Here is a 17,731-nt window from a genome sequence, read left to right as displayed (position 1 = left end):
AGCAATATTGCAGAATGCATGGACTTCAGGCTTATGTTCAATGATATGGAAAAAATGTTTTATTCTAGGGGAATGTGCTCATTTTATCCTGCCAGTCAAATTTGAAGGACATATAAGTATCTTCTTACATCACCCAAGAGACTATTTTTACTGCAACTCTTGTTCGTAAACTCTTGGCACACGCACTGTAAAAAATATCAGTTAAATTAGCAGGTTTTATATTTATTTTATAATTTGTGTTTTTATTTTTATTGCCCCTCTTCATTTATGCTTTTGAATTGCATTATGGGACCTTGATCTATCTTCCAACAACAATGTTTTTAACTTTGAAAAATTTGAAACAAGTGACTTTTATTGACACTTTTAATAGTAAAGTGATATATTGTCTAGGTTGGTGTTGGAAATGACGGTACAAAAATCTTGTAATTAACTGCAAGTACATTTTCTGCCAGTTATTATACAAACATATTTTTCTATATGTATTATTCCTTATACATTATAATATTTCAAACTAAGAAATTGTCAATAAAAGTCACTTTGTTAAACTGTAGAGTTGAATTTTCAGCATCAAAAGTTAACAGTATGCAATTCACAACCATAAATAAACAGAGTATGCTTGTGAATCATTAAATACAGAAACTTTAAAGTGTTAAGAGATGTTTTTAAAGTGTGTAACATTATATTATCAGTCTATTGACATGTCTCACTTGAATCCTGTGGTTTTGAGCCATGCTGTAATAAACACAAAACTAATGTAGAGTATTTCATTTTAGGATAATAGGCAACTTGGGAAACTAACAATATATTGTCACAGAAAATAGCAGCTCACAAGAGATTAGTTAATAAAAGTCACTATTGGCATTTGATACTGTCATGTCTTGTCTACTTCGCACTAATTTGTCTCTTGAAACCACAAACTGACTTTAGACATGACAAGACAATCACAGGAAAATCAACACATAACTGTTGAGATTTGCACTATGTGTTTAGACAGGCAGAGCTTTATAGCTCATGAACAAAAGAAGTGTCAGATGTTGTGCGGTTGAGCCGAGTCTTTATCGGTTATCTCAAATTCCCTGCCGTTCATTTGTGTCTAATGTGCAGCAGGGGGTTATACCTCTTCCTAGAGCCTGCAGTCACAATAACAGGCTTTAGCCTACAATTACATAGTCAGTGTCAGTCTTGAGGGAAAACACGATGTCAGAGAAGAATTACTTTGCTGTTTATGTAGGTTGTGTGAGAGGTATTTTTTCTACTTTTTTTCTTTCTATTGATCTAATATAAAGTAGGTTCACTATAGTATATAGTAATATTTATTATCGAATGAAAATAATTATAGCATCAATGAATACTTATATGTATTTTTATAATATATAAAAAATACTGTCGGTAAAAATATACTTACAGTACTAATGCATGGCATGGTCTTGTCCATTGATCAACAAACCATTTTTCTGGCCCACAACACATCCCTTTAAATGTTTTAAAGTAAAGTAAAAATAAATAAATAAATATACATATATATATATATATATATATATATATATATATATATATATATATATATATATATATATATATATATATATATATATATATGAGCAATACCACATGAGTAGCAGTGCAATATGGCTGTTTATCGGCACTGGTGTAAGGCATACATAATTCTGTATATAAAAAAGAAAATCAAACATAGAGAGCTCCAAACGTAAAAGAGAGAGAAAAATTTCTCCCACCACTATTTTCTTCCACCATTCATACACATCTGCAGCTGATGTCACTTTACCAACATCACTTTAGAGCTATTTGAATGATTCTCTAGCATAATGTCTAAAGTGACGACAAAACAGGTGATTTTGCTGACATTTGAAGATTATAAAGCTGAACAACATGAAATGCCATCAGTCTACAGAGATTTCCCAGTATTTCTCTGTAGAAATCGTGATATCACATTAATTAACCCAGAAAAAGTCATAGCAGCGCAGAAACTACCAGTTTCTGTGGCATAAATACAGCACTACAAAATACAACAGATCTTAAAGATTGACTCAGAATGTCAATTACCTGATTTATAATGATTTGTTCTGCTGTAGTTTGAAACTTACACTGAAAAAATGCTGTTTTTGCCCTTAAGGACCTATTATGCAGTCTTTGTCATCATCTTGTGACGAAATGTCAACCATCACTTTCTTTGGTCTGCTCAGTCTGACTGAAGGTGGCATATGCACTAAATCTGATGCTCCGAAATTCTAAAAATTATAAAGACAAAAACTGCATAGTCGCAGTCTAAACAACTGTTCTCGGCTAGAAAAGCCTCCAAAGTACATAATGTTGCCCAACAACAGCATTATTTGTCAAACTGTAGAGTGTCCTCTGCTTGTTGCTCTATGTGGGCAGAGTAATACACCAGGGTAAAGAGTGAAGAGGCAGTATGAGTGCTGTTATTAGCAGAATATTGCACTGCTATCAGCCAATCAGATTCAAGAACCAGACAGAATATATATATATATATATATATATATATATATATATATATATATATATATATATATATATATATATATATATATATATATATATATATCTTTTTTATTAATTTGCTATACTGTAGTATTATGTGTAGTATTCAACTATTCACACGAAATGGATGTTCAAACATTTTATGGAGGTAAAGAGCAAGAATGAGAAGTTTGGCTCGCTTCTGACTGTGAGCTTGAATAGAGTCACATTAGCTATGTTTCCATTCAAAGATGTGAATTACACTTACAAAAAGCCACAGTTTTGCACAGTTTATCATTAACCCTGATTAAACAAACCTGATTAAACTAATAATTGAAATGAATTAGGTTTTTTAATACTCGCTAAGGCCCATTTATTTGATTAAAAATACAGCGAAAGTGTGAAATATTGTTGCCAATTAAAATAGCTGCTATTTTAATACATTTAAAATTAGATTTTGGAGGTTTTACACGAAGCATATTTTACTGTATTTTTGTATGGCTAATATAAACTAGTACTCTATTCTCACAATGCATTTTATCATCAAATATTAAACTTTATAGCATCGTTATTGTAGTTTTTTATGTTTTTATTTACAAGTGCAAAAAAACACATAGAAACAAGAAACTGCAGACAAACACTGATATCAGAAACAGAAATGTTCGAAGCATCATTTTTATTCATTACAGCACAATTCATTCGAAACAATGTCGGTGAGATTCACGTCATCAGTAACATAAAGAAAATCTGTTTCACAAGAAGGAATTGTCTTTTTTTTCCGACCTCACTGAGTGGGCAATGTACTTTCTATTCCTGTCCACTTCTCTTACGCTGCTGTTTCCATGGGAATTGAAGTGACTTAAATGTCAACATATAATAATTAGCAAATCAAACATACTTTCAATACATTAAACATAATTAAAAGAAATCATTGCCACACTATTGTCTGAAACGTCTGTGCTATTGTCAGTCCCGCTAAATCTCTTTAGGACTGTGACACTTATCAGTATTTTCTTCCTTCTATCCGATCAACTGTTTTCAATATGTCTGTGTCTTTTCTCTGTTATCACAGCAACGGCTTGGCGAAGAGGGTTGCTCTCATCAGCTTCCTGTCACTGGTTATGCTCATGAGCGTCCTGGGGAACCTGCTGGTGATGGTGGCCGTTTGTAAGGACCGGCAGCTCAGGTTAGAAACCACCATCACTCACCACTTATCTGTCACCCCAGGAGAAAACATCCCTTTTTAGCATTTCATTTGTGCAGCTCAAGTGAACTGACATGACTCATGTTGGAGGTAATTCTTTTTTCTGGTTATGTAGTTTAAATGCTAGACAAGGGATGGGGCTGTTCTCGTTATGCAGTTTCCTCTGATTCTGCAGTTTTTTAAAATAAAAGACTGCTATTACATAATTTAAATTTTATTAAAATAATCATTTGTTTTGTACAATGCCTTTAAGCGTAAGTTTTACAAGCAAGGATCACAACCGAGAAAACAGCACAAATACACAGCTAACAATGCAAAATACAATAAAAAAATGTGGAAAATAAAGTTTAAAATATGTGTCAGGAGAGATTTAAAACATTTTAAGACTCATTTTAACTAATTAATTACTACATAATTTTATCAAGTTTTCTTAATGTCTTTGTTTTTAACCTTTTTAGAGCAAGAAAACATGTATAAATGTATTATTTGTTAATAAATTTCAGTTTATTTCGTTTTTCATGATGTAATACGCAACTAATAAGTGATAAATAAGAAATGTGTTTTTGATTTTTTATTCATCTGGCCAAAGACATATCAGCCCACGACCGGTTACTCACTGCAGCTAAGCGGGGCTGAGCCTGCTCAGTACCTGGATGGGAGACCACATGAGAAAACTAGGTTGCTGTTGGAAGTGGTGTTAGTGAGGCCAGCAGGGGGCACTCAATCTGTGGTCTGTGTGAGTCCTAATGCCCCAGTAAAGTGAATAGGACACTATACTGTCAGTGAGGGCTGTCTATTGAATGAGAAGTTAAACTAGGTCCTGACTTTCTGGTCATTAAAAAATTCCATGGCACTTCTCGTAAATAGTTGAGGTGTAACTGACCAAATTGGCTCTATCTCTGTCTTTCCACTCCCCCTATAGCTAATGTGAGGTGCTTGTTTACTAACATACTCATTGATTAAATTAAAATATAATCAAATTTGTTAAAATTAAAAAGGAAAATTTATTGATTTATTTAATTTAAATCTTACAGATTCGTCTCAAAAGGAGGAGCATACCTAAACTTTCCAGGATTTTATAGAACTGGCTATTTATAGTGACTCCAATAAGATTAAGAAGTGGTTTTAAAATGTATAACTTTTTTATAACCGTTAGTCACAATTTTAACCCAAATACTATGATTAAGATAGGGGTAGTATAACAAAACTATGATTACTTTGTGGTTACCTTTATTAATTGTAATCAAGGTTACATGCACAAACAAAGAAACTTGTGCTAGTCAGAGCTATGATGCTTTATGTATACCCCAAAACACGAATGGGATTAGGATCTTAGAATCAGGTTTAGGATTTCTGAGTTTGACGAAGAATGTTTTATTCTGTGAAACTTAAATTAACCTTTGAAGAAAACTAGTCCCATCCAAATGGACCTTAATATGCTGATTTGTTGCTCAAGAAACATTTACTTTTCATTTAATAATAATAATAATGATAATAATATTACATTAATACTTTTGTAGAAACTTTCATTAAATTTTAAAATGTTATATAAACAGAAGGTTGAAAAGAACAGACTTTACTTGATCTACAGTATTTAGAAAGAAATTAAAAATATCTTTGTCACATTTTGATTTTGAGTTTGATGATAATGTTTAAGCATCAATTTAATTAAAATACATTTTTTTCTATTAAAAGACTTAATATTAATTATTAGCAAGAATATTTATTAGAAGCAAGCAAAAATGAAATGTTTCACTCCAAGAGGCTTTACTTTGAGCTCTATAAATATTGTATGGCTCCGTTGTGTCTCAAGCCTCCATTAAGCAGCATGCCATGAAGAAAATGTATCTATATTCATCAAGGTTACACACAGTGTCAAACGGATACTGAATGTTATGTCATGATGTTGAGATAAATGTCCTTAAAATAGGCCATCCGAACACTCCTCCAGCATGTACTCTTGTCTTTCACACATAATGCGCAGGTTAATGGTTAATTATAATAAATGAGTGTACAAGCTCATCATTGTTTAACTGGCAACTGGCAACAGTGGACTTTTTTCATTAGTCTAGCAGTTCACCAGCTCATAAACAGTTATACATAGCCTCTATGGGTTTCATTTCAGTGGCTAATTAGCAGCTTGTTAATTACTCCTTTGGAGTCCTGCTGGGTTCTTAGAAAACTATACAGCAATTGTTTTATGCATCAATGAATGCTACTGGTTGAATGAAGCTCAGAGTGCTTTATTTACAGAAATAGTGCATGTCTGACGGAAGGAGCAGTGGTTGTTTTGCTCAAGTTCCATATCTCCACCCACACTTTATCACTCGCATCATCTCAATCTGGAAAGCGCTAACCCTGCATACCATTCTGAGGAAGCCACTGATATTGTAAAAGAAAGAACTTTTTAAAGGTAGCTTATTCTATTGACATTATAAAGTGATTCCTATAAATTAAAATCTTTTAATTTAATATTTTAAACTTTTACAGTATGATTTATTCAATATGTGGAATCCAAAAGATTACTTCCATTGTAAATAAAACTATATATTATCCTATAACATGTGTGTGTATATATATAAGCTATGTATATATAGAAGCTGCTTTCTATTATAACTTCTAAAAGAATTTATGAACTGAAGAGATACGGATTTCCCCAGAGTGCTGGGATTCCCAAAATGCACTGAGGCATGAATAAGTAACATGGTTAAATTGTTTGACCATTGACTGTTAACTGTTACATTGCTGTTCTTTGTTTTCTGGCTTAATACTGCATACTTGTTAACAAACTCTTAGTGTTTTTTTTGTTTTGTTTTTTGTTTTTTGTCTCATGAAATAATTACTTTATCATTATTATTATTATTGTATAAAATTGAGATAATAGTTAAATCATTTAAATTTAAATTTGAATACTTTAGAAAAAATTAAGTCGAAAAACACTATGCATTTATAGTGCATTTACAGTGTATCCTGAAAGTGATTATACAGCTTTAATTTTCCACAATTTAATATGCTGCAGCTTTATTCCAAAATGTATTAAATTCATTATTTTCCTTAAAATTCTACAAACAATACTCCCCAATGAAAACTTTGTCTGCCAATCTCTCCAAATCTCTGCCTTTGCACCATTTACAGCTTACAGTCATTTTGAGTATGACACTGCAATCCTGTCACAACTGTTTTAATGCAGGTTCTCTAGTTCTTCTTTGCTGTACCTCTTAAGTTCCATCCGGTTGGATGGGGTATCATTGGTGCACTGACAGTTTTAAGATCTCTCCAGAGATGTTTACTTGAGTTTAAGGCCCCGTTTTTGCACTAAGGCGTTTTAGTTCTAAAACAGCATTTTAGAACGAAAACGAACCACATCCACACTGGTGTTTTACCTAGCGTTTCTGAAAAGTTTTCCATTCACCCTATACCCATACCTGTCAACATTGGGATGTGAAAATAAGGGATATGCCCACCATAAAAAGGGATGCAACATTATATGACTGTTTTGAGGATTGTTTAGGATGGGCAACGGCACCTGTAATCAAAAGGAAATGGAATCGCGCCGTTTTTAGTATTTATTTATAAGTGTTTTCATTCCTAAACAAAGCGAAAGCACAGAAGACTCACGTTTTAGAGCATGTGGCGACCCTTGGTTTGTTCGGCGGTATGGGTTGCGTATAGGGAGGCTCGGCTGTTTAGAGAAAGACTGAAAATACGGGAGAAATACAGGAAAATACCTTTACGGGATGATAGCGGAATCCTGGGAAAAATGGGAGGGTTGACAGGTATGGTCTGAGCTCCAGGCAATCAGCGGGTGCTCTACCTCCTCAGGTGAGAGCAGCGCACGTCAGACAGTTCATCAAGCATCTACCGTTGGACCCTCATCTCACTATAGTTGTTATACATGATATTTAATTCATCTTGCCTTTAATGACTCTTCTGTATTTTGAATCTATTAGTTGTTCTCAGGTAACGTGTTTTGTCTGAGCCAAATATAAGTTAATATAATAATTTATGTACACTGATTTTGCATAATGAGCGATTGTTTGCCTTTAAAGTATTTCCTATTGTATAAACGTATTGTAGTATTGATTTCCATTTTTGATTATTAAAACTGATATTCAGCAAAAGAGACAGGGTATGTTTCATATTTTTTAATGAAAATGAAAGGAGGCAGTTATGTTATAGGAGGGCGGTTGAAGAGGGGGATCTATAAAATCAGGTGCCGGCGTGTTCTGGCATAAATTATTAACACTGGGTTTAATGTACACTGTTGCCTTTGAAGATTTACCTAACGTGTCCTCGGGAGTTTGTTTTTCATATCAAACTTGTGAAGTCTGAACTTAGAAGAAAAGGATTCAAGACTGAACTTTGTGTACTTAATATTGAGGAAAAGCCTTAATCAGAATGTCTGCAGCCACGCCTTCAGATGTCTCCCTTTTCCCCTATCCACACTGACACGGAGCAGCAGCATTTTAAAACCAAAGCGGCCTCTCCAGCATTTCCATAACGCTCTGTTTTCAGGGCTCAAAAACTCAGGGGTTGTGTAAACGGATGGTGTAACCGTAGCAAAAATTTTGCATTTTAAAACTAAAACGTAGTAGTGTAAACAGGGCCTTCTGTAAGTCAGGGGTCTGGCTGGGCCACTCGCAGCCAATCACTCACATTGTCCCGTTGCCAACTCTGTTGATTAACCGGAGATTAAACTCTTCTCAAAGGTTCAGCTTTCTCTACAGAAAAATGCTGCCTTTCCAGATTATGTGCAATCAACTGAATTTGACACACGTGGTTTTGTTGTAGAAATATCTTATGGTCGATCAATGTAAACAGTATACACCTGAGCTCAATGTTGATAGCCATTTAATTTTCAACAATGACAGCAACAAATCAACGTTAAATTGTTGTGTTGTGTCACATTGTCCTATTTCAGCCACAGTGTTGTAGTCTGAGACAGTTTTGGGAAATCCTAAAAGATTCCTGTAATCCGAGACTAAAATCTGAAAATGAAATTTTCCCTGTAATGACGTTCTGGCAGTTTCAGAGGAGTTCAGACACTTTCCTGCTGTATGACTTCAGCAACAATGAGCATCAATAAAAACGGACCAATAGGAGCACAGATTTTTTTCTAGTTTTATTGTTAAAGCATGCTGTGAGCAAAATAAACACTACAGATTGTTTATGTTTGCTGTGATGTATCATTTCAGAAGGTGAGTTACTAAATGTGTCACTGATAGATGACGTTAAACTCGGATGAGTTTTTTATGTGTCCATATTTTGATTATAGTTTAGTCTGGCATAAAAAAACTGAGATCTCGGGAACAAGTAAATGATGTCTGACAAGCCACAGTCATACAGGATTATTACAAAACATACAGTATAAGCTGCGCTTAAGATTACATGATGGCTCATTTTTAGCTTAAGTTATTTGTATATAATTATTCATTTAAATAATGTAAAAAAAGAATTAAAATCAATAAATATTACAGACTGTTCATGTTTTATGCCTTATAAATAGTGAGATAAACAGTTTAAGGAGCTTTAAAAATGCTGTAATATTGTCTGTCAAGCCTGGAGGCAGCACTAAGTTTCTTATCTACTAAAACGTCCTGCCACACGTCATACATTCCTTCTTTTTTTTCACACAAAGTTTTCCTTCTGATTTATAAATTGCTTATACCCTTCCTCACACCATCCAGATTCTTTCGCTCAAGGGTCGTGTTTCCATACCACCACCTGTGAAATGCTTATCTGATAATAGAAGTCATGAGAAAAAATAATCTACATTTCCCCAGTGCTACTAAGAAGTCTGCAAAAGAGCGAGTTGTGTGCCAAATGTTATGTCATGCCTGTAATGACAAATGTCTTTAAAACAGGCTGCCCTCCGCTGGGTCAAATGGAACATCTGGTGCCATTCTGCTTTAATGATGCGTTCGAAAGTGATTTGTAAATACTGACACGCTATCTGATGGCATAATTATCGGATGCCTGTTGCTTTTCATTCTTCAGAATTGGCGTCAAACGTGCATGAAAGCCAATCATTGCCCCTCTCTGCATTCTTTCAGAGATGTATAGCGTACGCAGGCAGCTGGTATGCGGATTTTATGCCATGTTATGGTTACGTGACAGAATGATTTGAGCCTATTAGTGCTTCTCCGTGAGCTATATATAGATCCATGTGTTCAGAAGCTCAAGAAAGAGTTTTATTACTCATTAATAGGTTGCCCAGAGCTCTGGACATTCTCAAGGGGAACGTACATTATGACAACTTATCAGCAACGTACCACACACATAGAGCAGGCACTAGATGTTGTGTTACTGCTTTGTACAAGTCATTGATTTAATAGTGTCTATTAATTTCTGCTCACGAGGAAACACTTATGGTCCAGCTGCAGTGTTCATATTATTATTGAATTATTATTGTTTTTCTTCTCATTTAGCCTGATTAATTTTTTAATTTTCTTTTTTTTCATCACTCAATGGAGTTCAGTTGCTTGCCACTATCTCTTAACTATGACCTCAGTCAGATCACATGAATTAGTCACAATTTCGGCACGATTCAACACAAGAGTCTATTGTTTCTTCTTGTGTAATGTGGCATAGTTGATGACAACTGACACCATGTCTGCGACGCTTCATGACATCATCACAGAAAGTCTAGCATGTTTAATTTTGTTCTCGTTCTTCACGAGTTCCATCACATGGGTGGCACTGTGTAATAGGTACATAATTTTTTCATTAAATCAGTGGTAATTAGGTAATCAAAATATAGGCTGCATATATATTTACTTATGGGTGGATAAGAGCAATCATTGATAATGCAAACTTTAACTACCTTTTCTAAAATTTTAAGTTGTTTTAAGTAAATTTATCTAACAGACTGGCACAGACATCTTCATCCTCACAACGAGTTTCTGAGTTCTCTCATCTTTCCAACAGAGTTTGTACTTCCGAGGTGTTCTGGAAACATGATTAGTGCTGCGAATACATTGTAAAAGCATTTCCTGCTTTTTCACATTTGTCATTAATAATGAAACAGTTTAATATAGGCTTCTCTGAAACTGTGAATATTTCACTTTAATTTTATTTAGGCTAGATTATTATTTTTATTTAACAAGCACAATAAACACAATGTGTTAAACAGCAATTCTTGGTTTGGCGCTGAAGCATAGCAGAGTTGTTTTGAAGCATTTCACCTCAAGTTATTCTTGTTTATCTAGTACAGGGGTGGCCAACCCCTTTTCCTGGAGAGCCACCTTCCTGCAGATTTCAGTTGCTACCCATATTAAACACACCTGAACCAACTAATAATGACCTGAACACCACGTGATAATTACAGGCAGGTGTGTTTGATATGGGTTGCAACTGAAATCTGCAGGAAGGTGGCTCTCCAGTAACAGGGTTGGCCCCCCCGGAGTAGTAGATAACTGACCAACAAACCATACATTCCAATTAAGAAAAAATATCAAACAAAATTTGTTTCAAAAAGATATTTTTTTCTAAGAAAAAGATACAAATTATATTTTTGTTTGTGCCCATTCACTACTCAACTATACGGGTGGATGATTTATTTTTCTCTGTGGAAAATGAGGATTTAATTAATGCTTTACTGTAGTTGTTGTACCACAAACCTTTGATTTTTTTTTAATATGTTATTATTTTAAAGAGTATTTCTGATTGCATCTGATTTTTCCTTGCTGCTGATGTGCTTTTATTATTATTTTTTTTGTCTCACTCGCGGCAAGTTCAGGCAAGGGAGTGTTTAATAAGCAACCCATGGCTGGAAAATATACATTTAGATTTCAATGAAAATATCATAATATTAAAAAGGAGTCATAAGTTTGATCTTATCCATGTCATAATAAATACCCTTAAAATATGTACCTATTAGTTGTAGCAAGCATCAGTGTTTAGTGAGATTGAAAGAGGATTTTAAAAAATGATTAATGAAGTTGAGATAAGAAATATTGTTATAGCAACACTTGTGATTGCTTTGGGAAATAACGCTTGTAGTAGACATCACGGAATGACTGATCGTGAAGGCACATGTAGCTTAAATGAATAAATTTGTTTTATTTAACAGGTACAATGCACAAAAATTACATTAACCTCAAAGTGGAAAGATGCATTGTGCCAGGTTGTAGCAAGATGGCTATTTTCCACCTGCAATCCCTGGACAGATAAAAATTAAAACAATAAACACATCTGTTACCCATGACAATTCAAGATTTTATCTAGACAAAATTGAATAATCTGACATAGTGACTTTCGTAACCAACAATATAAGTCAATAAATGTGATCTGGCCTGGGCTTTAGTTGATCTTTAAAAGATACTTTACTTCATATTCAGAAATATTATTGTTTTATTGACACTATTGGATGATAACTTGAAATTATTTATGCTGCATGGTGATGATACAATTGTGTCCATTACAGGAACTTTATAAAATGGCACTGTTATCTTATGTACATTGCTGTGTAGCAGTTTATTAACAGCTTCTTGAACGTTTTTTGCATACAGTTTTGAATTGCATGTATTTATTGATTTTTTGTATTTTAAAAGAATATCTGATTAATATAGGGAGTAAGCCGAAAAGTAAATGAATGAATGAATGAATGAATGAGTGAATAATGTCAAGTTATTTTTGAATTTTTTTCTATATTTCTATATTTCCTATACAATATATGTTTTCACCCTGCTACAAATGCCAATAAATAGAATTTTGTTAAGCTGTAAACGTTTTAAAATGTAAAGTTAGTATATGTCAATTCAAAAGCACAAATAAAAAAAGAATCATGTACTATCAACAATTTCTGTTAAGTAACTGTTTTAATCACTGTTTTTTACAGTGAAGTGTTGCTTATTGCTGAATTTAAGTCATTTTATAGATAATTATTAAACTGATTATTTACCCAATAATCAATAATTAATTAAATAATTGATTGATTGAAGTGATTAATGTTTGCCCATGTTGCATTTTTGCATAACGTTATTTCACATAGGTATACCTGTTACATAAGTTCAAATTCGCAAAAGTAACAGTCTTGGCACTATAAAATAGCCTGACATTGCTGACTTGTTTTGATCTAACATTGTTAGCTGTTTTTCATTGAACATACAACTTGTATAATGCCATTAATCATTGTGACAATAAATGCAGCTTTAGTTAAGCTCTATTACACCACGCTGTCATAACCACAGCATAATTAAACTTGCTTTTACACACACAAGATGTTCTATGCAATGTTATATTGACAGACTTTGAAATTAACACCCACCGACTGCAGGTGAAAACAGCTGCGGCTGGTCACAAAGTCAAATCACTTGTCACTTTGGCTAGTTATGTTTCGAAAATTATATTATGTCAATCTGCTGGTGAAGTTCATGTAATCTGTGCAGATAAAGTGCACATGCTCAGCTCATGAGTCTTACTTTAACAAATAAAAATGAGCTGGTTTGTTTGCTGCAACCCCCATATGGAAAATTAATGAACTGCATAGCAATGAAGAGCAATGTCTGTTGTATTAGCTAATAATGGTCTGTGCTGCTGTCTGTTTATATATATATATATATATATATATATATATATATATATATATATATATATATATATATATATATATATATATATATATATATATATATATAGTATTGTATTGTATTGTATTGTATTGTATTGTATTTAAATTGTAAATATACATATGTTATTGAGATGAAACTATTCTCTCATAATTGCTCTATTTTATGATGTTTGCATCATTAATTCAGCAATTATTCAGTTTATTACTGTGAATCAGCTGGCAAAATGTACTACATTTTGTAAATAAATTTGAGTTGACTGACTTGATGTAATTTATCCCCCAAAATAAAAATTTTGCCATGATTTAAAATATATTCATATTGTTTCAACCCGAATAAAAATTCACTTATTTTCATAATGCTAATGTAGATATAAGACACATCTGTATGTTAATACCAGGTAGAAACAGTAATACATCCTAGCAGAAGACCTATGATCAGATCACTGAAAATGCATGTTATTAATGGAAACCAGCCCAGAGTTTTGGGTTGACAGACTTCATGTGGAGAAACAGAAATCTTTTAAAATTGATTAAAATATCTTCATCTGTATTCCTAAGATGAATCAAAGGCTTTTGGAACAACACAAAGATAAGCAAATGACAACCAAACCCTTTGAAATCTAGGAACGGACCTATTCATTTTCATTTTAGAATTCAATTTCAATTTTAAAAAGATAAAGAATGAAATATCTTATTTTCTCCCACAGGAAAATCAAAACCAACTACTTCATCGTCTCGCTGGCGTTTGCTGACCTGCTGGTGTCAGTGCTGGTGATGCCGTTTGGTGCAATAGAACTGATCCATCAGAACTGGATCTACGGAGAGACTTTTTGCCTGGTCCGCACCTCTCTGGATGTGCTGCTGACCACAGCCTCCATCTTACACCTGTGTTGCATCTCCCTTGACAGGTAAACTAAAGACGATGCACAAAGTGTATTAAGTATAAAAGTGTTATTAAGGTGGGAAACTGTTTGCGATGCACCTGCATTTTTTTGCTTTTCAATGTGTGTTTTTTAGACTAATAGTAAAAAAATTAGACACTTTTTAAGTACTTGATTTGTAACACTTCACTATCAATCCGTTTCTATGTGTTGCCATTACAGCACATATTTTTAAAGGCTGTTTTCTCAAAATGAATTTTTTTTTCCTGCACTGAGTCATAATTCTCCACTTGAGCAGCTCTTACATACAACAAAGTTCAGTTTTATACATGTCATTTTGGAACACCTGCCTTTACATGCATAAGAACTTTAATTACATCGAGAGTTGGCAGCTATAACAATGTCAACTCTTCTAAGGAGACTTTCCACAAGGTTTAGTATTTATAGGATTTTAACAAACGTCTTGAAGCACATTTGTTAGATCAGGCACTAATACTGGATAAGAATACCCAAACTGTTCCCAAAAAAAATTGAGAGCATGACTTTTGGCAATATGGTGTATATTCCAAAGATATTTACAGAGCAATGTGTTGATAGATAGTATGACCTATTATACATAAGAGCTATATCACTTGCGTAGAAGTGCGTATTGACGATATATAGCCATATCGCACTGCTACTCACGTCATATTGCGTTTATACAACAGTTTGACAGCATAATCATGTATATAAAAAAGAAAGTCAAACACAAAGACTCTAAAAATCTTTTTGTATCAGGAACTACTTTCTTCCGCTATTCCACATCTGTTGCTGACATCAGAAGCCATTACTAATTCACTAATGTAATTTTAGAGCTATTTGAATGATTCTCTAGGGTAGTATCTATCTATCTATCTATCTATCTATCTATCTATCTATCTATCTATCTATCTATCTATCTATCTATCTATCTATCTATCTATCTATCTATCGATCGATTGATCTGTCTATCTGTCTGTCTGTCTGTCTGTCTATCTATCTATCTATCTTTTGTGACGACAAAACGGATGATTTTGCTGACATTTTAGGATAATAAGGCTAAACGGCATGAAAAGCCATCAGTCATTTCCCAGCATTTCACTATTTCAAACAGGATTACACAATATTTATCCCTGAAAAAGCCAAAGCAACGCAATCATACCAGACTACTGTTGTGTTTGTGATAAGAAAAAACGCTAAACACATGGGGAAATTTTCTTTCTTTTTACTGAACTAGTTTGCAGTAATAAAAACAGGAGACTCATTAGAAACAAACAGAGGGCCAACTAAAAAATAACACAAGCCTAAACAAAGAACATACAAAATACACACATTCCATGTGAGTCCCATCTCACACTCAATACAATACAATTACTATGATATAAATACAGCACTGCAACATGAAAAATACAGTGAGATCGAATGTCACTCACCAACTTTTTAATGTTTTGATCTGGCAGAGTAATACAGAAGGGTGAGGAGGGTGAGGAGGCTGTATAAATTCTGATATCACACGGCTATCAGCCAATCAGATTATATATATATATATATATATATATATATATATATATATATATATATATATATATATATATATATATATATATATATATATATATATATTTATATATATATGTATGTATGTGTGTATATATATCTATCTATCTATATATATATATATATATATATATATATATATATATATATATATATATATATATATATATATATATATATATATGATTAAATATTTTATTCTACAAGCGTTTTTTGGTCTTTTTGCAGTATTTTCTTTAACACAAATTTTCATTTTACTAAGTAATTTGACTTTTTTTCACTTTATGTGTTCTTAGGAAACATGTAAATGTAAGCTAAATGCTTTCATATAAATTCAAAATACATTGAACTGCAATTATCTAACTAAAATAATCTAATGATAATTAGTTGGCATGTAGATGCAATAAACCAAATATTATAAATAATATATATATATATATATATATATATATATATATATATATACCAGCTGTAAAAATGGGCCCAACAAGCTAATTAACTACTTCATATGTTCCCAAAACTACAAGTAAGACTGCTGTTGCTATGTCTGTTTATAGGCAGGCTATGTAGCAATGCAGTTACATCATTATTTGACTCTCAGTCAGAGGAAACTTGGGCCAAAATAAAGAAAAGGATAGAAAGAGGTACATTTTGTTACAAACCAAATATTATCAGTCCCCCTCCTCTCAGTGCCCTCATGCCCTCTTTAACAAGCGAGGCATTGGAAGGTGGCCCGTATGACTGCAGGGGCCGGATGACGTAAACCGGGGACAGCAGCAGAGCACTCAAACCTCATCCTGAATATCAGGGCTGAGGTCTAATACATCACTCTGGAGGAACGAAGCGGAGCTGAAAGGGTGTTACAAGCCAGAGGGAAATTCGACAAAGGCTTAGCGCTTTATTGAACTGCTAAGTGGAGTAGCCTTTACAATGTGCTACTGTCACACAAGACGCTAAACCGTGTTGAAGCATAGCTTTTAATTTCACTTTTTATTATTCGCCATAAAGTGTTTGCTTCTGACAGCAATGAGGTCAGTAACTAAATACAATGTCAGAGCATGACACCGATTATAGCCGAATGCCCATTTAGAGTTTAGACAAACTGTCAGTTGAAGTTATTCTGAGAAAATAAAAGAAACGCTGAGGCAAAAATGACGGTGTACTGGCAGGTTTGATAAAAATGTTCCTCTTGGACCTCCTGTATTTTTTCTTTTGTTGTTAGTTCTTGCGGTTATTAGAGTAATTCTTTAAAAGCACCAAGCACTAGTCAAGCGGATGGGAGTACTGTAGAACTAAATTACAGGCACTTTAACAAACAACCTGAACGTTTGGCAAAAGGCAACAATCTTTCATGAAGCCTTCAGAATTTGTGGATCATAAATCACAGACGTATGTAAACCACTGTGACCTTGAGTGCGGCACTTCACCCCAGGCTTCTCCAAAGGGAATTTTATGTAATAAGTCAACCGTAGTTTACCTTGCATTAAAAGCATCTGCTATACATGATGTTTTAAATGCTTTGATGCCAAGCACTAATAAAAATGATGGGGACTAAATTGCTAAAACATATATTTCATTATTAGAAGGACATTTTCGCAACATTAAAATCATATTTTAATAGATTTTCCATTTTTACAATTTAAATGAATATGAATTGCGACTGGAAGAGCATCCGCTGCTTAAAAAATATGCTGGATAAGTTGGCGGTTCATTCAACAGTGGCGACTCCTGATTAATAAAGGGACTAAGCCGAAAAGAAAATGAATGATAGATTATTTAAATGAAAACAATTGCACATGGGGTCATTATATATGTGCATATATTTTTCCATGGTCTGTTATATAATAATTTACATATTTTATGTTGTCGAGCAAGAAAATGTTTCTCAGTCCTACACATTTCACGTTTTTAACTGTCTGTCTTTTGCTTGACTCGAAGAGTTTATTAGGTTCATAATCACAGTGTTGGTGGACGATTCACTTGGCAAGGCACTTTGTGTGA

At 33.5% G+C, this 17,731-nt stretch overlaps 1 protein-coding gene across 3 annotated transcripts in view; it reads left to right on the top strand.

Moving 5' to 3' along the window:
- htr4 (5-hydroxytryptamine receptor 4) overlaps positions 1–17,731 on the top strand; it is a 179,163-nt gene that overhangs the window by 64,180 nt on the left and 97,252 nt on the right. For all 3 annotated transcript variants that reach the window (XR_015507497.1, XM_087281511.1, XM_087281512.1), the window contains exons 3-4: positions 3,572–3,685; positions 13,982–14,182. Coding sequence is in view for 2 of the 3 variants with exons in the window: in XM_087281511.1 (XP_087137637.1) it covers positions 3,572–3,685; positions 13,982–14,182 (315 nt within the window). In the remaining variant the exon portion in view is untranslated. The remainder of the gene's footprint in view (positions 1–3,571; positions 3,686–13,981; positions 14,183–17,731) is intronic.

Source organism: Danio rerio, chromosome 14 (genome assembly GCF_052040795.2).
Source record: "Danio rerio strain M-AB ecotype USA chromosome 14, GRCz13ab, whole genome shotgun sequence".
Taxonomy (NCBI): domain Eukaryota; kingdom Metazoa; phylum Chordata; class Actinopteri; order Cypriniformes; family Danionidae; genus Danio; species Danio rerio.
Note: the sequence above shows the minus strand (reverse complement) of the source record. Positions and strands in the feature narration are given on the sequence as shown.